The sequence below is a fragment of the Achroia grisella genome, unplaced genomic scaffold (assembly GCF_030625045.1).
Source record: "Achroia grisella isolate CSIRO2021 unplaced genomic scaffold, CSIRO_AGI_Agris_v1 utg2671, whole genome shotgun sequence".
NCBI classification, from domain to species: domain Eukaryota; kingdom Metazoa; phylum Arthropoda; class Insecta; order Lepidoptera; family Pyralidae; genus Achroia; species Achroia grisella.
This window is the reverse complement of record NW_026712758.1, coordinates 400239-418757: the sequence shown is the minus strand read 5'-3', so window position 1 is coordinate 418757 and position 18519 is coordinate 400239. Positions and strand designations below refer to the sequence as shown.

The window sequence follows — 18519 nt, the reverse complement described above, 5'->3', positions numbered from 1 at the left end:
TTCCCTACAAGCAGCACCCGTTCACGAGTATAATGTGAGACAGCCATCACTGCACTCAAACATATTTCAGGGAGCCCAATAACACGTCCCACTACGCCACCGCCAGTCTGGACATTTAAATGAACTAATTCAAAGCTTTGGTATTCTCACAATACAGATTAAAAACAAGGAGGCATGCGACAAACAATATAGAAACCGCTACGCACGAAATCCCTGTTGAGCCAGATAATATTGTCAGCATTATGAGTTTTTTTTTCTACAAATACATTGTTATCCTTCATTAACTTTTCAATTTTGTTGTAAGCTTTTTTGCAAAGTATGTATTTTATACGATATTTAAACATTTTTTTAGCAGTTTGTTGTAAAACCTTCACAATTTCTGTAAAACTATTTACTAAGTTTAGGCAGTTTAGTGCAAACGCTAACTTTTTTAAAACTGCCAATATGTTTTCTAGTGTACATGATATTTTTGTAAATGGCAAGAAGCAACTGTGAGGATATTTGATTCTTTAAAGCACTCTCGCAAGGACTCCCTGGAAACCTTACCATAAATGGAGAGGAAAGTCCTGTTTTGCAAAATAAAACTGTATTTATATCAACTACTTATTTATATCCCACAATAAAGTACCATACGACATAATAGGTACTATGGAAATTACTGAAGTAGACAAGTTTATCCATGTCTGTTAATAGTGTAATTCTTTTTACCGCATATGCGGCATAACTAAGTCTACTCGTCAATTGAAAACATGGGCACCCCGCCACCACCCTTTAGCTATAAAGCTTTAGTATTTAATTATGTACTATATTAAATAACTGTTTATATAAATACATTAACAAGAATATGTAACTTAACAGAACCCTTGAAATTGCTACTAGTAGAAAACTACACTACTAAAATGTTTTCCTTGCTACTTCGCACAAATTTGCTACAAAATTGTTTTATTTTGTAAATATAGTTTCTACAGTATTACTCATCCTATACTGATGTTGTATAAAGGTATTTTTTGGGGTTGTAGTGGTTTAGTGGTGGGTATTAAATTATACTTGCACGAGACGACCAATAGGAGCAGAGCTGCAATGAAAAATATTGTACATAGGGGAAGATGCGACGCAGACGAAGATTCGCGGGTTAACTAAGTTTACAATTAAAACTAACACTACTATTCAATAAGAACGTCGAGCGCTGTAATAGTGAGGTACACGTCACGTCGCTACGTGTAAAATTTAATAACTCACATACTGTCAGACGTACGATTTTTATACATATTACCTACATTAATAGGAAAACTACATTCGACATAATCGATTCTTAATACACTTAACATGATCATCATGATGTTTTGAGCTATAGAGTCCCGGTTCTAAACTGTATGTCCGGTTGTCCCCTGAAAAACATAAATGTTCCACTTTTACATAGTAGTCTTTTTAAAAACGGACTACTCTAATGCTGTTGGCCGTAGCTGTCCTTTACAGCTTCACCGGACGTTATGAGGTGAGTGCAGATGGCACTCCTTACCCGCGGAAGGACTTATGGAGCGGCTGAAGGCCAACTCCTGCCTGACGGATACGACTTTAGTCTGAGGGCACCACTAGGGGTTCGATCCTCGGCTCAGGCCGTCGTAATTTCAATCCCCGTTTGAATTGGATGGGGGATCGATCGCAGGGGCGCCGGTGTGGAGCGCCCGGGCGCGCGCAGGCGCCCGGTTGAATGCGCGATATTGAGTGTTTGAGGTCGTCGTCTTCGCCGGCGAGGACGGTGTCGTGTGTGTGTGTAAAAGTGTGGTCGGGGTGGAACGGGTGGGCCCGTGGGGAGGTTACCTGCCGTTATGGGGTCGTCGGGGTCAATGAGAACGTGCCTCGGGCGACGTTGTCGCGTATGTCGGATATTACTCCTCGGTGCGTAGTCGACCGCACTGACTATAAGCGGGTTAGGGTGGGATTGAGCAGAGTCGAAGTAGCGTCGAGACGCTTTTTTCATAAACTGCTTAATGGAGGGCAGATTAAGATCGCGGTGGAGGTCTACGCTGCGAACGAACCACGGCGCACCGGTGGCTCGACGCAGAACGGATGCAAGCCTTGTATAATGTCAGCTTGTTGCGAAGCGACATTTTACTGTGCTTGTTAATAAAAGGATAGAGCCGCCCTAGTATAAAGGCGGCTCGGTCGCGGACACGCTTGATGTGAGGACGAAACGTTAGTTTCCTATCTAGGGTGACGCCGAGATATTTCGTTTTCGAAATCCACGGGATGATTTGGCCGAATAGTTCGATCGGGTGATTCATAGAGTCGAATTCCCTGCTAAATTACACTGCTGCACTTTTTTCGGGATTGACTTCTATGCGCCACCGACGGAACCATTCGCCCAATATGGTTACGGCTTTCTGAAGCCGTCTGGCTATTGTCGCACGGGACTTGGCGGATGTAAAGAGAGCCGTGTCATCGGCAAACAGCGATATTTCGACTTTTAAGTCGGAGAATTTAGGGATGTCGTTGGTGTACAACGAGTAGAGCATCGGAGAGATAGTCTTTTTAGTAAAACTATGCCTATATATTGAGATACATAACGCCGCGCCGTGATGTAAGAAAACTAGTACAGAGTCATAAATGTTTGTTTATTTGCGGTGTGCGGAACAGTCACTGTCGCTCACTGTACTCGCTACACACACACGCAGACGCAAATAAAAATACCGTCACCATTCAGAATCGGAACATTATTGACATAAGACTACGTACACAATGTAGTACATTTCACTATACGTTCACAGGGATATTTTTTTATAAGAAAATGACAAAATGACCATGAAATGAGGTCACATCACAAACAACATTATACATGTTCTATTTATAACAGTTTAGTAACTGAAATGGGATTGATTATGTTCTCCTTATTCTTATGCCCAATTAATCCTATATACATTTTGAAGTTATATATATACAAAATAGAAGATTATAAATACGAAAATGATTTCGCTACTTTTCTTTCAAGCTATAAGATATAAGTACCTATAAGATATCACTAGACACACACATAATAGATACTAAGCTGAAGACCTCAAGTTAGGCAATAAATTATACTAGCAAGCCAACACATTGCATACTGATGAAACTGAAGTATCATTGAGAACCCAGTGGAAATTGAAAATAAATTTAAAATCTTTATGCAAACTCCGCTGGCTTTAAATCAATTTACTACGAAAATGTCATCATTTCAGATTTCAATTTTATTTTGATGTTCATAGTGTTTATATTCTGCCGATTGGGTGAACAGATATGCCTTTTTATGACTAACCCTGTAGACTCGTTAATTACACATTAGTATGGAAAATAACACACCTACACTACTATCCATAACTTACGTCACATGTTAATGGATCGACCAAGAGTGACAAAGGGGTGGGATGAAATTAATAATATTACAAACCATGTGACGTCTCACTAGGAAGGGAGGAGCACTACAAATGCGATCAGCTGTGACAAGAACAGGTGGACAGGTCAAAATAATCATGAAATTAGTGTGACGTAATTTATGAATTGTGACTAGAACTTTATCTTCTACTTGTACGAGAGATGAACGTCAGTGCTCAATCGGTGAATCGTTACCGCGGACGCGTATTACATTTTTATTGGAATGGTATAACATTCTATTCCAGTGTAGTGTTATATAGATAAAATAAACGTTAGTCAAAAACATGTGTACATATGCTTACGGCATAACTGAACAAACTAACTAGTGTGTTTTTTAAAGATTTCATTCGTTATCATTGTATGTATCAATATGCTAACTTCATCTAAGTGTATAATGTCATCAACAATATCTTTTAATACATATATACATATAGTTTCATAAGGCTTATCAGACTTGTACATGGCTAACTAATAAAATGAGTAAATAATCAGTGTATGTAGGTATATTTTAAATTATTTTTCAATAAGTAAATTATATGTTTTGTACCTATGAAGTCGAAGTTAACTGTAGCTTTTAGAAAATTGTCCTAACCTCGTACTTCTCTTATTTTGACGAATTTCCATAAGCAAGTACGACGATTCTACTATGGTTGACACGAAACGATAAGACCAGAATTTTAGCAGTAATCTACTAATCATGTATGTTAAATTTTATAGAAATGATGCTACCGTACGGACGCGACGCCGTCTAACAAGGTCAACCCTCAAGTGATGCGTTGAGTAACACACTAAGTACTTCTCTAGATACAATATCTACTTCATCACACGGCGTTATCCACATTAAAAAGTAGCCTAGCCTAGCTAGTATAAATCACGAATGTGACCAATCTATCCTCAAATCGGACCAGCTGTTTTAATATGATTGAGTAATAATCGCGTAAACAGCTTCACAAATTACAATTATTATTATTACACTATTCAAATGCTTACAAAATAAAGCAGACTTACTGGACAGGATGGACGTACTCGTAAGTACCTGTCATCATGTAGTTTATCTGCAATGTCGCATTGCAAGACGTTGGATTTACCCAACTAATATTTGCGTTTTGTGAGGTAATGTTGTCCTCATAAACAATTAAATGTGGAATAGATAACGTGAGTTGACTGTACCTAAAACCCTGGCAGGATTTAGAGCAGTTTCAAAAAATATTTACAAACTTTAGAAAATAGGTAGCTCAATGCAAAGACTAATCCTATAAGTTTACTATTGTATATACACTAAAAGTACCTACTCGTACTGTACGCTAAAACTATCAAAAGTTTTTTCCAGTTTTTGGGAAGTATATACATTAATAGGTATATATTACGATATAAAATTTGATGCCTTATGTAATATTGTGACGCTAAGCATCCAAAGAAACTTGTTTCCTTAAAATATTTTTGGATCTGTACTTGACCTTCACAGAAGCAAACATTACGTAATGGAAACTACTTTGAATGAATGCTACTATTACGTGATATATATTACATATTAAGGTAATTTTGGGCTATATATACAAAGACGAAAGCTAAATGGAATATTATATAAAACTACAATAAATTATATTCACCAAAATGAAGTGGGAAATATGAGAGTAAATTTAGAATTATTCATACTAACTTGATCACAAATCACGTGATCGGGCTCGTATAAAGGTTTTAAAAATTATTTTCTGTTTTACCTACACCTTGGAGAAAATACAGTTTCATAAAGGCTATCATTTGTAATTGAGGGTTTTAATTTTTAGACTAAACTAACTTTAATTGAATATTGTATGATATGAGGTTTACTTAACAGAAAATCAATCTAATAAAGCTCGTACGTGACGTAATTTTGAGAAATTATTACCTAATCTAACCTATCTGAAGTTAAATGGCAATCAGGTCCTCTTACACACTGGGCATACTGGGCACGTGCAAAGGGCCCCGCGATGGATGGCCTAGTCTAGTCTAGTCCCTATTCCATTACAAAACGATAATCGATGGCTATTCTACTCTCGCCTTATAATCAGTCTTATCAAATGCTTACCGACTAGACATCTTGTTCGTTTTTGTAAATCATTACATAGTATAAAATAAAGTCGCTTTCGCTGTCTGTCCCTATGTATGGTTAAATCTTTAAAACTACGCAACGGATTTTGAAGAGGTCCTTTGAAATGATGTAAAATGATTTATGTTCATTGTGTTCATATAAACCTTACGAAGACCAGGTCGCTCGATAGGTTAAGTACCTACTTACATCTAATTATAATATCTGCAGGCGTTAGTGAACCTACGGTTTATAGATAAATGGGTTTAAAGTGCAAACCACAGAGCAATTAATACTACTTTTTATAAGTGTTAATAATAATAATAATCTCAGGACAATACACACAGCGCCATCCAGACCCAAATCAAGCTAGCTAAAGCTTGTGTTATGGGTACTAGATAACTGATACATATACATAGATATTTTTTTTTGTAAATACATACTATACATAGAAAACACCCAGACCGATACAAACAATCATACTCATGAATACAAATGTTTGTGCCGTGCGAGGAATCGAACCCGCGAACATCGGTCGTAAAGCGGTGTGCTAGACCGCTAGACTGCCGAGGTCGTCAAGTCAGTGTTGTCCCCGCCGCCCTTTTGAGAATGAAATCTATACAGTGCCGGATTAGCCTAACAGCAAAAGTAACTGTTACCGACCTGCGCACTCACTCCTATCTAAGTACAACAAAAAAGTAGTAATAAAAAGCTTTTCTGAATCTTTTTATATTTAATTTTTCCACAGTTTAAACCAAGTCAAAGTTTTATCATTTATTTAATTATTTTTTAACCCAAACTTAACGACTGATTGCTGAAACCAAACCATGTGCTTGAGGCACACAACTTGATATATATACCCGTTGGATTAATCCGGCACTGAATCTATGTTTACCTGTGTAAGGCTGTATCCAATGGCTCTAATAAAAAGGACTTTGCACTTTCATACAGAAATATTTTGTTTTATCCTATATATGATAATGGGTATTTACATCCCTGCATATTCATTCTATTCCATTTTTAAATAAGGAATATCAATATATTACTACATACAAACTAACAATAGTTTCAAAATAAAAAAAGTTTCCCTGTACAATGCCTATATAATGTAGTACTTATATATAGGTATAAAACTCCTCGTGACTAACTATGGAACTAACCTAATAATGTTAATATGCTCTTTAATAAAGTAGACCTGTTTTTCAGCACTCACATTGGTCATGATTCACTTAATGCCTGACAGTAGACACAATATTATTATTATTAAATATACCGATAGGTAATACATTTACATTGGCATCAAACATTTCACTTTTAATTTCTAACCAAGCAGACGTGATGTTTTTTTCTGTATAGTAGTGTTCCGTAAACTTTATGTTCAAGGTGCACTAAATGTGATTAACTCCATCTCGTACTGGATGTAGACCAATAAGTTTTAAACATTCATCAAAGAATAACTCAATATTTATTTAAAAAACGTATTAGGACTAACGTGTAGCTTAACTAATAAAAATTTAGAGCAATCTTTGAAAAGGCTTCTCTGCATTTTCCGATTTTTCCGCAGCACACCTCAGAAATATTGACCATAGTAGGTAAACAGCCGTATTACGCGACGCATACGACGCGAGTTTAGCGAACAATAGTTTTAGAGCAAGAGCCCACGACTGCCAGACATACGTCATTTTAGTAAATGTGAAAGTTCTTGTATGTGTGTCCCCAACACAGGTAAGAACGATCCCCAAACATGAAACCTGGATCGTGGTTCCTTTGGCAGGTACCAGGTAACAAAGGTGTAAAAAATTTCATATCAAATTCGTTATTTTAAGAAACTCCATGTTTTCATATATTGTTCGTAGCATTATTATAACTTGCGCTGCTCATTGCCAAACACTTAATGTGGTTCCAACCCCCCGCCGGACCCCCCTAATCTATACTATTTTAGAAATTACATAATAATAATAATTTACAAAGAAAAACACTTAAACAAACACAAACAATGCATCAGAAATTATAAATAATATAAAAAAAAAACTATATAAAACAAAGTAAGTATTTTTGAGGGTATACAGTTAAAAATCATTACCTCCCGTGCTAGTTAAATAACTGTGTTACGGCAAGGTAAGAATCTCGCATTATATGAATAGGGCTCATTTTTAAATGGCATATCAAACGGTTTTTATAATACAATGGGATCGTCAGCCGGCAACATTCTTTTGAATGTAATGATAACTTATTACAGTATATGTTAACGATACAGATAATTTAGATTTTTTTTTTAATGAATTTATGTTAATAAAAAAAAAGAAAACAAAGATAAAATATCTAATTCATGCTCCATATATCAAGATAAGTATTTATCCTATATATTTATATTAGTATAAAAATGTATTAGATTAAACTATACTAAGTTACATTATATTATAATATATTACATCATATTGTAAATGTAAATCAGTATTATCTGTAGGAGAGAGAACAACACAGCCACAATTTCCATTTTCATATTGGGAACAGGTATGGGCTCTTATTGTAAAATCAGGCTTAGGTTGATTATTTTTATATATTGTAAATGTTAAATATTTAGTCTTACTTAGATTTAATGTTAGAATATTTTTGTCAAGCCAATTTATTATAACCCTTATTCCTTTCTCAGCAGTTAGACGAACCTCCTCCCATGAAGGACCTGTAATATTAGAACGGTGTCATCCGCAAATGACACAATTTTTGTATTTGATAGGTTAAAATTAGAGAGATTATTTATATAAATTAGAAAGAGAGTCGGTGCAAGGACCAAACCCTGAGGCACTCCAAAAGTGACGGTTCGATTGCTACTATATCTGTTCTCAATCCTTACGATTTGGGATCTATCGCAGAGGTAACTTTTAAGTAATTCCAACGGTAATCCCCGGTAATAGTATGTACTCTACTTTACACAGTAATATTGGGACGGAGACAGTGTCAAACGCCTTAGCCAAATCTAAGAAAACTCCAACACATTTTCGTTTATTGTCTAAGTTGTCGGCTATATGGGATACAAGGCTCTCGATCGCGTCATTTGTAGACAATTTTTCTCTAAACCCGTACTGATTGTTTGACAAAATGTTGTTTGTGTCCAGAAAGCTTACGAGACGGCGATTAATTAGTCTTTCTAGGATCTTAGCCAAAACGGGAAGGAGTGATATTGGCCGATAATTGTTGACACTGTCTTTGCCGCCTGATTTGAATACAGGGATCACTACAGATTTTTTTAGTGAATTTGGGAAAACCCCTGATGAAATACAGAGATTACAAAGGAAGGTAATTGGAGTAATTAGAATATCAATGTATTTTTTTAGAAATATAGATGAAATACCGTCCCAGCCACAAGCTGGTGTATTTTTCAATGATAGTATAATTTTATTTACTTCATTTATATCGGTTTCTAATAGTACGAATGAGTTCAGATTAGAGTTTTCAGCTGTATATTGTTGAGTAAGGTCAGTCTCAGATAAATTAAGATTTTGCAAAATATCAACCGCAAGTTTATTACCCACATTGTCAAAATATTCATTTATGTATTCAATCGATTCTTCTGGTGTTTGCTTCAGTCTTAAAAGTTCAGTGGAAATCATAGAATTGATATTATTGTTAATATTACATATGCGTTTTATAACGTTCCATGTACTTTTTATATTGTTTTTACTATTTTGTAATTCAGATTTGTCGTGATCATTTTTTAGTTTATGCAAAATATTGTTACAGTGGTTTCTATAGCGTTTATATATTATTGCTAGATTTATATCATCGGGTGACTTTCTATGACGTCTATGTAATGTATCCCGATATCTCATGCATCTTAACAATCCAGGAGTTACCCAAGGTTGAACAGTCCATTTCCTATGAGAGACAGTATAAGTATGAGTAGATTCTTTGATTACGCCCCGCACAACACCAATAAACAATTCAGTAGCTTCATTTGGATCCCTAGACATATAAATATCATTCCAATTTGCGGTGCATAGCAACTTACCAGCCATTTCATAATTTATCCTGTTTTTTTATTTTAGTATACGAATATTGTGAGTATGAGATGTGGGTATGTCAAGAAAAACACAGTTGTGGTCGGTAATTGATGAGTTGCATACTATAGTTAAAACCTTGTTTTTAGATTTCACAAAACTGTGATCGAGACATTTTGTCTCTCTAGTATGTATTATGTGACTGGGGATCAGTCCATGAGAGGCAAGCAGGTCCAAGTACTCATCTGATCTGGGATCGCAGTTACTATTACCTATGTCTATATTCAAGTTTCCAGTTATATAGACATTTGGTATATTTTGTAGCTTTGTTAGTAATGAGTCTAAGGAGTTGAAAAAATTCGTACATGAACCAAATGAAGGTGATCTATAGATACAAATGAAAGCATACTGGTTCCCAATGGTTACAACTAGACCATCCGCATCAGACAAAGATGGTTCATATGTGGTTAAATTACGAATATTATTGCGGGCATAGACCACTACTCCACTATTCTGGTTTAAGTGTCTAGAAGTATGGTAGCTGTCATAATCGATTAATACCGGAATATTTATGCAAGACTGTAACCAACACTGTTATAATACTGTTACGAGCAATATGTGAAAAAATGGAGCATCTTAAAATAGCGAATTTGATATGAAATTGTATACACCGTTGTTACCCAATATACGGTTTCAATGAGTCTGGTAGAATAAGGAACCAAGAAAACTGTCTGGCAATTTAGGAAACTCAGTTTGAGAGAACTCTCAATAATATATATAAATTTCAGCTTTATTAAAATGACGTAAGTTTATTTCTAAAATAGTATAGTTTAGGGGGGTCCGGCGGGGGGTTGGAACCACATTAAGTATCTGGCAATGAGCAGCGCAAGTTATAATAATGCTACGAATAATATATGAAAATATGGAGTTTCTTAAAATAACGAATTTGATATGAAATTTTTTACACCTTTGTTACCTGCTACCTGCCAAAGGAACCACGATCCAGGTTTCATGTTTGGGGATCGTTCTTATCTGTGTTGGGGACACACATACAAGAACTTTCACGTTTACTAAAATGGCGTATGTCTGGCAGTCGTGGCTCTTGGGCTATATCGTACTACTACCATTGATAACCAAGAGATAAGACTTACATCACATGTATCTAATCAATTTTTATTCCTACATATATTTTTTGTGTATAGATGAATATTACTTGAATTATTATGAAAAATATACAATTGTGGTGATATGGGGTGCTGTGGAGACTGTTGCGTACCACCAAAAGAATCTAGTAAGTAATCCTCTGTAAAATTGTAAACTGTAAATGATGCCCATTTAAATCTATCTATTTTCCTGTACCTAAATTTATATCGTAATAATACGAGTACTTACATACCTACAACTTATCTAGTGATATGTAAATACTACACTTTTAGTATTTTAATGTTAATGCACCTGTAATGATATTTATTTATATACATAGGTTGGGTCTTGCGGCAGTATGATTAATATTGTATATACGCATAGGGATTGTACCCATAATTATGTAAATTAATCATATATCTACAATTCATTTGGAATCTGATTGTGGCAGATGACACATACTTACTTCCATTATCAGCATAGCATAATATTATTTTGTACGTTTTATTTATATCTTCTATAATAATATATAGAGAACTCGAAGAGCAATACAAAAGGAGGTACTTATCAATATAAAATTAAGCTGGATCGAATTCACAACCACTGGATAGCGACACAGCGTTATATCAGTACACCATAATAGTACGAGTACTTTACGTACTGACATATTCTATACTAGCTGTGCCTGCGGTTTCAACCGCGTTAAATTTCAATATAAAATATAGCTTATGTGTTATTCTAATGCATAAGCTATTTTACTGTACAATTTCGTTGGGTGAAAGAGTAAACATCCAAATTCATAAAATTTCATGTTTATAATATTATTAAGATTAAGATGTTGCGTTTCGATATAGGTATATATACCTACAGCTTAGTAATAACCCGCGAGCCCTGAAGAAAAATCAAGGCAATATTTGTTAATTTTACTGTAGTTAAGTGATGTGTATGTAATATGAATCATGTAATAATTATTTGATACCGCTTATACTATTTTACAATAATTTATATTGCAATTCATAGATACAGAGAATTGAGGTGAGAAAAATATTAAATGAATATTTCAGAACTAAGAATATATTTTAGTAAGCTAAGTACATAATTTAAACATAATTTAATATAAAAAGACACCATAATAATATTATAAACTAAAAGTAAACCACATTTTGGTCAAAAAATGTTGTTTATATTTAGTTTACAATATTATTATGGTGCCTTTGGTGGTAGAACTGAGAATATATTTTTAGTAAGCTTCCATTAATCAAGTGCACAATTTAAACATACATATAAAAAGGTACCATGATAATTATTGTAACCATATTTATTAACCAAAGTGTTTTTATTAATTTCAGGAAAACCGATACGATATGATCCGCATTTCAATGGACCAACACACAATCGATCTTGCACAGACATCATATGGCTTATTGTGTTTATACTATATATGGGTGCATGGGGTTACGTAGGTTATTATGGTATGTAACAAAATACTTTAGTCCTATATACCTAATTATTCGATTTCTTTTATTTTATTATGCGACTAGAATAGCAAGCTAACGGATCCCCATAATCAGCCTGCCATGTGGACTAGGAGGACAAGGAGATGTAAAATTTATTAAGTAATTTACTGAAAAGTGTTGAAGCAATTTAAATTACAACTAGAAGATTTTATGGAAAAATGTGAAGCCACAACTGATGTATTTTTTATTTCGTAGATGTTACACCAGTGGATATCACTTATCGTATCTTTTGCAATATTTTCTCTAATGTAATTTATTTTTAATTATACGGCGCTGTATAAAATACCGACCCATTTACTTTGCGTTACTTGTTTACTTCATCTCTTATTTTAAGTGCTTCTATTTTTAATGCATTACATAAATAGGTACAGGTACCTACAGATAATTATTTATAGTTATGTTTTTTTCATCTTTTTAAATGTTTTTAATATACAGGCAAGACACATGGTGATATCGAAACTTTATTGGCGCCAATGGACTCGATGGGCCGTCGCTGTGGTCTTAATTCATACGTTGAAGATAAAAAGTATTTAGTGTTCTTCGATATTTCACAATGTCTACGGCCCGATACCCCCATCTCCGGCTGTCCTACGAAACAGGTAATATAAATATATATTAATAAATACTTTTGTTGCAACAAAATTACGGAACTAATAGGAGACATAGGTTTCTAAATTATAGAGTATATATAATAAACTCTATAATTTAGAAACCTATGTATATCTAATTATATATAATTTCAACTAAAGGAATATAATGAAATATACTGTATACACTACAGTGTAATCTGTGTACTTTAGTTAAGTTTAGTAATAGTAGGTACCTATTACTACCTAGGTATATTTATTTATGTGGTATTATTATTCAAGTTGGTGTATCCTTATACCCAACAATATATTTCAGATTTACTGTCACTGGAAATATATATATTTATATATAGCCTTTGGTATATATATAAATATATACGGTAAGTATAGACAACAGGGAAAAAATTAAAATTATAATGTAAAAAAATTTACGTTCATAAGCGGCTAATATAATACATGAAGAAATGTTTTTGAATTTTAATTTTAATATATATAACTTATACATATATATTTAACAACTTTATTAAGATTGACTTTTGATTGATTTACTATTATGAATTGAAACACTTATTAGTACACACTTCCTTAGAATTTAATTAAATGTTTAATCACATTTCAAAGATATTTATCTACATTTACCAAACTTTTTTGTAATGTTTCAGGTCTGTGTTAAGGAATGTCCGAAGGAGACAATAGTATTCGATACTCAATTAACACCCTCGTCATTCGCCACCTTGAAGAGTAGCATGGTGTGTACCATCGATGTGGATATGAACACGTTAACTTATGATCAAGCAAAAAGGCACATTGAGGATGGGACATGTGCCAAATACGTGTTGAAAAGTCAATCAGGTAATGTGGTATTTTAGTTTCTCACTTGTGGTATTCATGATTATTTAAGGGATTACGTTTACTGGTACTAATTATAAGCTTGGCGTTGTTAATTCATTTTTTGCGAGACTGGCATGGAGTGAGTGTGATTTCTGTTGGTCTTATATATAAAGTTCCCTAGTGTTTAGTGTTAGTTTAAGTTTAGTGTCCCCTAGATATTAAAAAAAGTAAAACATTGATATATATGCGCACTTTTAGGGTTGCGTAGGAAATATGAAACTTGTTATATGTGTTTAACGACCTATCAAATAAATAGTGTTCGTTAGCACTATTTATTTGATAGATCCCTTATAAGTGTCTTCTTAGTCAATTAAATATAGGTATACCTATTATCATGACAAATGTGTTATTCGCACCATATGTCGTGGTATCAGTTATTATAAATGATTCAGTTCGAACAATAATTTATTTAAAACATAAATATTATACCCACTATTAATAGCTGACAGAGCTAACATTGTAAAATGTTAACTCTGTAAGTATATAAATAAGCTAATTTTTTAAATCAACTACCAAACCCAAATTACTGTGACCATGTAGCTTTTTGTTAATACCTATACATCTATGTGGGTATATTCAGGCATATAAACACTTGAATTCCCTGCCTTTGACATTAAATCTATTAAAATAAATCTGATTTAGAGCTAAATTATGCGTTCATTTCTTTGTAATGTACAATCATAATTAAAATTGCTGATTCTCCTTGTTTATATCTAAATATTTTTCTTTTCCGCTCTATTTTTCTCTCTATTCTTCTCCTCTATATACATGTACTTTTTTGTATTGTATATACCTAAGTATGTATGTGAATGAATTAAGACGAAAAAACCACGTAGATATCTTTGTAAACTATAATGCGCCGTTTACTAATTTCGCAGTTTGCCGTATGGTTGGTTGGTTTGGTTGGTTGACTGGCAGAGAAGGCCCTCAGCTGTTAAATTCGCTATATGTACATTTATATATTGTATTCATGTAAAGTTTAAATAAATAAATATATGAATTAATTAATCATGGGCGGCGGCAAGCCCCTATGCCATAAAAAAATTATGTAGGCAGCACACCAATATCAGATTGTCAAAATTACACAAAACACGCCTGTCCGACCAATTTGGCCAAAATTATTAAATAAACTTCAGTGTTGTTCCGCTGCATCGGCGACCTATCTGACATGCCAAAATGCAAGAATGTATCAACAACGGCTAGCTCCATATGGAGGAGCTCCGGTAGCGGTGACACCTGCGTGCGTAACCCTAAAGAAGCGCAGAAGTCGCTGTTCAACAGCGCGACAGCTTTGGACTCGTATGTGGGCTGGATCGCCGCTAGCTGGGTGTCATTCTTTACGAACAACCAACGAGACGCCCATATTGTATGTACCCTACCTAACGGTCGCATCGCACTAATCGTCCCGCACGTAAAACATACAAATTCGATGTTTAATATAACCTAACCTTATTGGGCATGGTAGCATCGCCTGACTAATCTTTATTTAACTAACGATTAACAACAGGAATAACCGAGTAGCTAATTCAAGTGCATATATCCTTCGCACGATTTCCAATTTCCATTACTTAATACCTGTCTTGTTCATGAACTAGCATGTAAGATGTAATATTACATTGATGTCCAATTCACAATGCATTAATAACTAATGGAGTGCATGTTCGGTGCATGGAAACAGTCTTCCGTCGGTGCTTAGTCAACATCACAGAGGCTATGGAAAAAGTGGAGGAGATATATAACGCAACTATAGAAATGGAACTAAACGAAGAACAATTACATAATCACATCCAGAATTTATACAATTATAATGAGGTACGAAAATATAAGTATGTTAGTCGTATTGTCTATGGTACAGTGGCCGAATACAGCTTTTTAAATAAAGTAATTAATTTTCTTTCGAGTAGCTCACGTAATGTAGCAATATAAAAATGTAAGTCAATTGAAAATAGTGGTTAGAAACACAATTTTAATAACTGAAATTGGAATAAATAATATTAATTATAATAAATATAATATAAGTTGTACATCTAAGCCAAATTGACAAAGAGCTTTTAGCTACTAAATTAACTATTTTTTAATAATGATTATAGTTTGTACCTAGATCTTTTTATATTTTATTTTTCTCTATGTCAGCAATATGATGATGATTTTAGCCGGCCACTATACCTTTAGGTCATGAATTGAAACAATAATAAACATTAATTATACCTTTTTATAGTGCATGCTGAATAGAGATTGATTTAGTCGTTATACAAAATATACTAATTGCTAGAGTGCATCTACTCCCGCATGTCCATAGGTAGGTATACATCTGTATTATAGGTATAAAGTATGGTAAATTTCATTGAATGTTTTTACAAATATTATGTGTAAAAATGAATAAAATGAAAATTCTAGCATGATTGTATCGAACTAACTAGTTACTAGTATAACATATTAACAAAAATTATAAATATATACTTGCAAAAGAAACTGCTTGACTAATATTTATATTTCATTTCAAACTTAGTAAATTAATTAATACTGAAACTTTTTTGCGTTCTGTTTGTGAGTGATACTCACGAATGAATGGATCGCAATGAAATGACGTGAATAGACCTATCACAAACTATGTCGCGAGTAATACCTACTTATAAATAATATATATAAAATAATAATAATTCCTGTTCTTAAACTGATATAGAGACGTGAGATCACATTTACGGCGTTATAGAGGCCCTAATCCTTACATTCAGATTTGGTATTCATTTGTTTATTTTGAAGGAAAATTTAACATGCAACAGAAATCAGTATTAGTATTGATTATTAATGCGAAAGTGTGTTTTGTAACTTTTCAACACTTAAGATACTGAATGGATCTTAATGAAATTTGACATGAAGATATTTAATGAAATTGGATCACGAAGACTGATATATGTATACTATGATTTATCCTGGAAAATAATCTGGATGGGGGTGAAATAAAAGTAAAATAGGGGAAGAAAGTTTGTACATTACGAAGTCGTGGGTATAAACGATATTAATTTATCTCTGTACACTAATAACATTTACTTTAGACGGTTTTCGCTTACCAATATTTTGTGTGTAATGTATGTACAGTTGTCGGCGCAAATAGTTCAAGACTTGGTACAGTCACGGTGGTACATGGCTGGCGGTGTGGTAGCCGTCGTTGTCATCTGCTTCACATATATTCTACTGTTGCGATGGGTGGTTGCACCCGTTGTGTGGTTCTCCATAGCCGGATTTATAGCATTGCTTGGATTTGGTAATACTTTTTTTTAATGTAAAGTAATTTTTACATTTGTTCGTTTTACTCACTCATCTACGCAATTAACTTATCGATAATTTTACAAATGCAAATTTCTACGAATTTATATATATATATAATTCGTAGAAAATCCGGATATGCTAACCGGTACCGGTTTTTGTTTAATTGATGATATTGAAATCGCGTACCCGACTTCGAGATTATGCTGGCTGGGCACCAGTGAAGGATGATAAAATAAGCATGAGGTCAGGTCAGTCAGTCCATCGTGGTAAATTTACAGGAATTTATCAGAATGATTTCCAAGAGAAACATTGTGGTGATCAATCTGCCAGGGTACATTTATAGTGTGTTCATTAATACACATTATCAATAATCCTTCTGCTTCGTTAACTACATTAACTATTTTCCAATTTCAGCGGTTTACGTTTGCTACACGAACTACAAGTATTACCTCGATAACCCAGTACATATGGCATCTACGAGCAATTTACTGGGTTACACGCAATCTATATTCACCAAGCACCAGACGTGGATGGCTATACTCATTATCACCGCCATTATACTAGTCATAATGTTACTCATAGTGATATTTTTGAGAGGCCGCATCGTAATTGCTATAGCTCTTATAAAGGAAGGAAGCAAGTAAGTGTCTATAATAATAATACATTTTTAATATTGTAGATATATCTATAGCTAAATGACCCACTTCGTTAATGTAAAGCTCGTCGCATATCAAATATACGACTAACTAACTAAAATATGTTGACAACTTCAACGACCTATATCAGCTCGTCTTCTCCTCAGCATATTCGTGTACGAACACTGTAAAACGGCACGCACCTATTTCTTTTCACAGTTAAATCAAAACAAACTGTTATAAAAAATATCAATTTAAGGAGAAATAATTGTTATGTATGGCGTCTGATAGGGCCCCGACGAACACCATCTATTAAAAGTAATCAGAAAAAGCGCATTTCATGATTCTCATCATCATATAAAATAACTAATTTTTATTTCTCGACTTTAAACCCTATTGAATAAATATAATAAGAGTAATAATTAAAGACAAAATGTATCGACATTTAAAGAGCATGATAAAGAAGAAAGTGGCGAGAGCTCCACCGCCAAGAGTGTAGCCCTTAAATGATGAATGGAAGAATGAGAGTAATAAAGGCCTTATTACTCTCATTCTCATTCTCTCATCGATTGTCATATTTACATAAACGGTACTTAATAAAATTACCCTTTTTTATCATTTTCAACCCAATGTGCGACATCGCCGATTGACAATGCCTCTGACTATACCTATACCTTAGGTAAGTAATTTTATCAGTCGTATTTTCGTTTCAGAGCCGTTACCGCAATTAAATCGACTGTATTGTTCCCAATATTCCCATGGCTCTTGCAGTGCTTGGTGATCGCTTATGGTATCTTCGTATGTATGAGTTTGATGTCTATCGGCGAATCTACGTTCAAGGTGGTCAATCTGAAGAATGACACAAATTGCCAATGTAATAAAAATTATACGGTAAGTTAATTAATATATATAGGAAGGTATATTATCTAGATATACTAAAATTATAAAGCTGAAGAGTTTGTTTGTTTGAACGCGCTAATCTCAGGAACTACTGGTTCGAAT

General features: G+C 33.9%; 1 protein-coding gene across 3 annotated transcripts in view; it reads left to right on the top strand.

Moving 5' to 3' along the window:
• LOC131842948 (choline transporter-like 2) overlaps positions 1 to 18519 on the top strand; it is a 29268-nt gene that overhangs the window by 6469 nt on the left and 4280 nt on the right. Inside the window, exons 1-9 of one of the 3 annotated variants that reach the window (XM_059191522.1) lie at positions 3616 to 3766; positions 10677 to 10765; positions 11967 to 12089; positions 12570 to 12733; positions 13384 to 13573; positions 15291 to 15424; positions 16712 to 16877; positions 17297 to 17522; positions 18231 to 18408. In XM_059191522.1, coding sequence (XP_059047505.1) covers positions 10723 to 10765; positions 11967 to 12089; positions 12570 to 12733; positions 13384 to 13573; positions 15291 to 15424; positions 16712 to 16877; positions 17297 to 17522; positions 18231 to 18408 — 1224 coding nt within the window. In that variant the 5' untranslated portion in view covers positions 3616 to 3766; positions 10677 to 10722. Of the gene's footprint in view, positions 1 to 3615; positions 3767 to 10676; positions 10766 to 11966; positions 12090 to 12569; positions 12734 to 13383; positions 13574 to 14748; positions 14979 to 15290; positions 15425 to 16711; positions 16878 to 17296; positions 17523 to 18230; positions 18409 to 18519 lie in introns of those variants that run through there. The other 2 variants (XM_059191520.1, XM_059191521.1) reach the window with 2 other exon arrangements.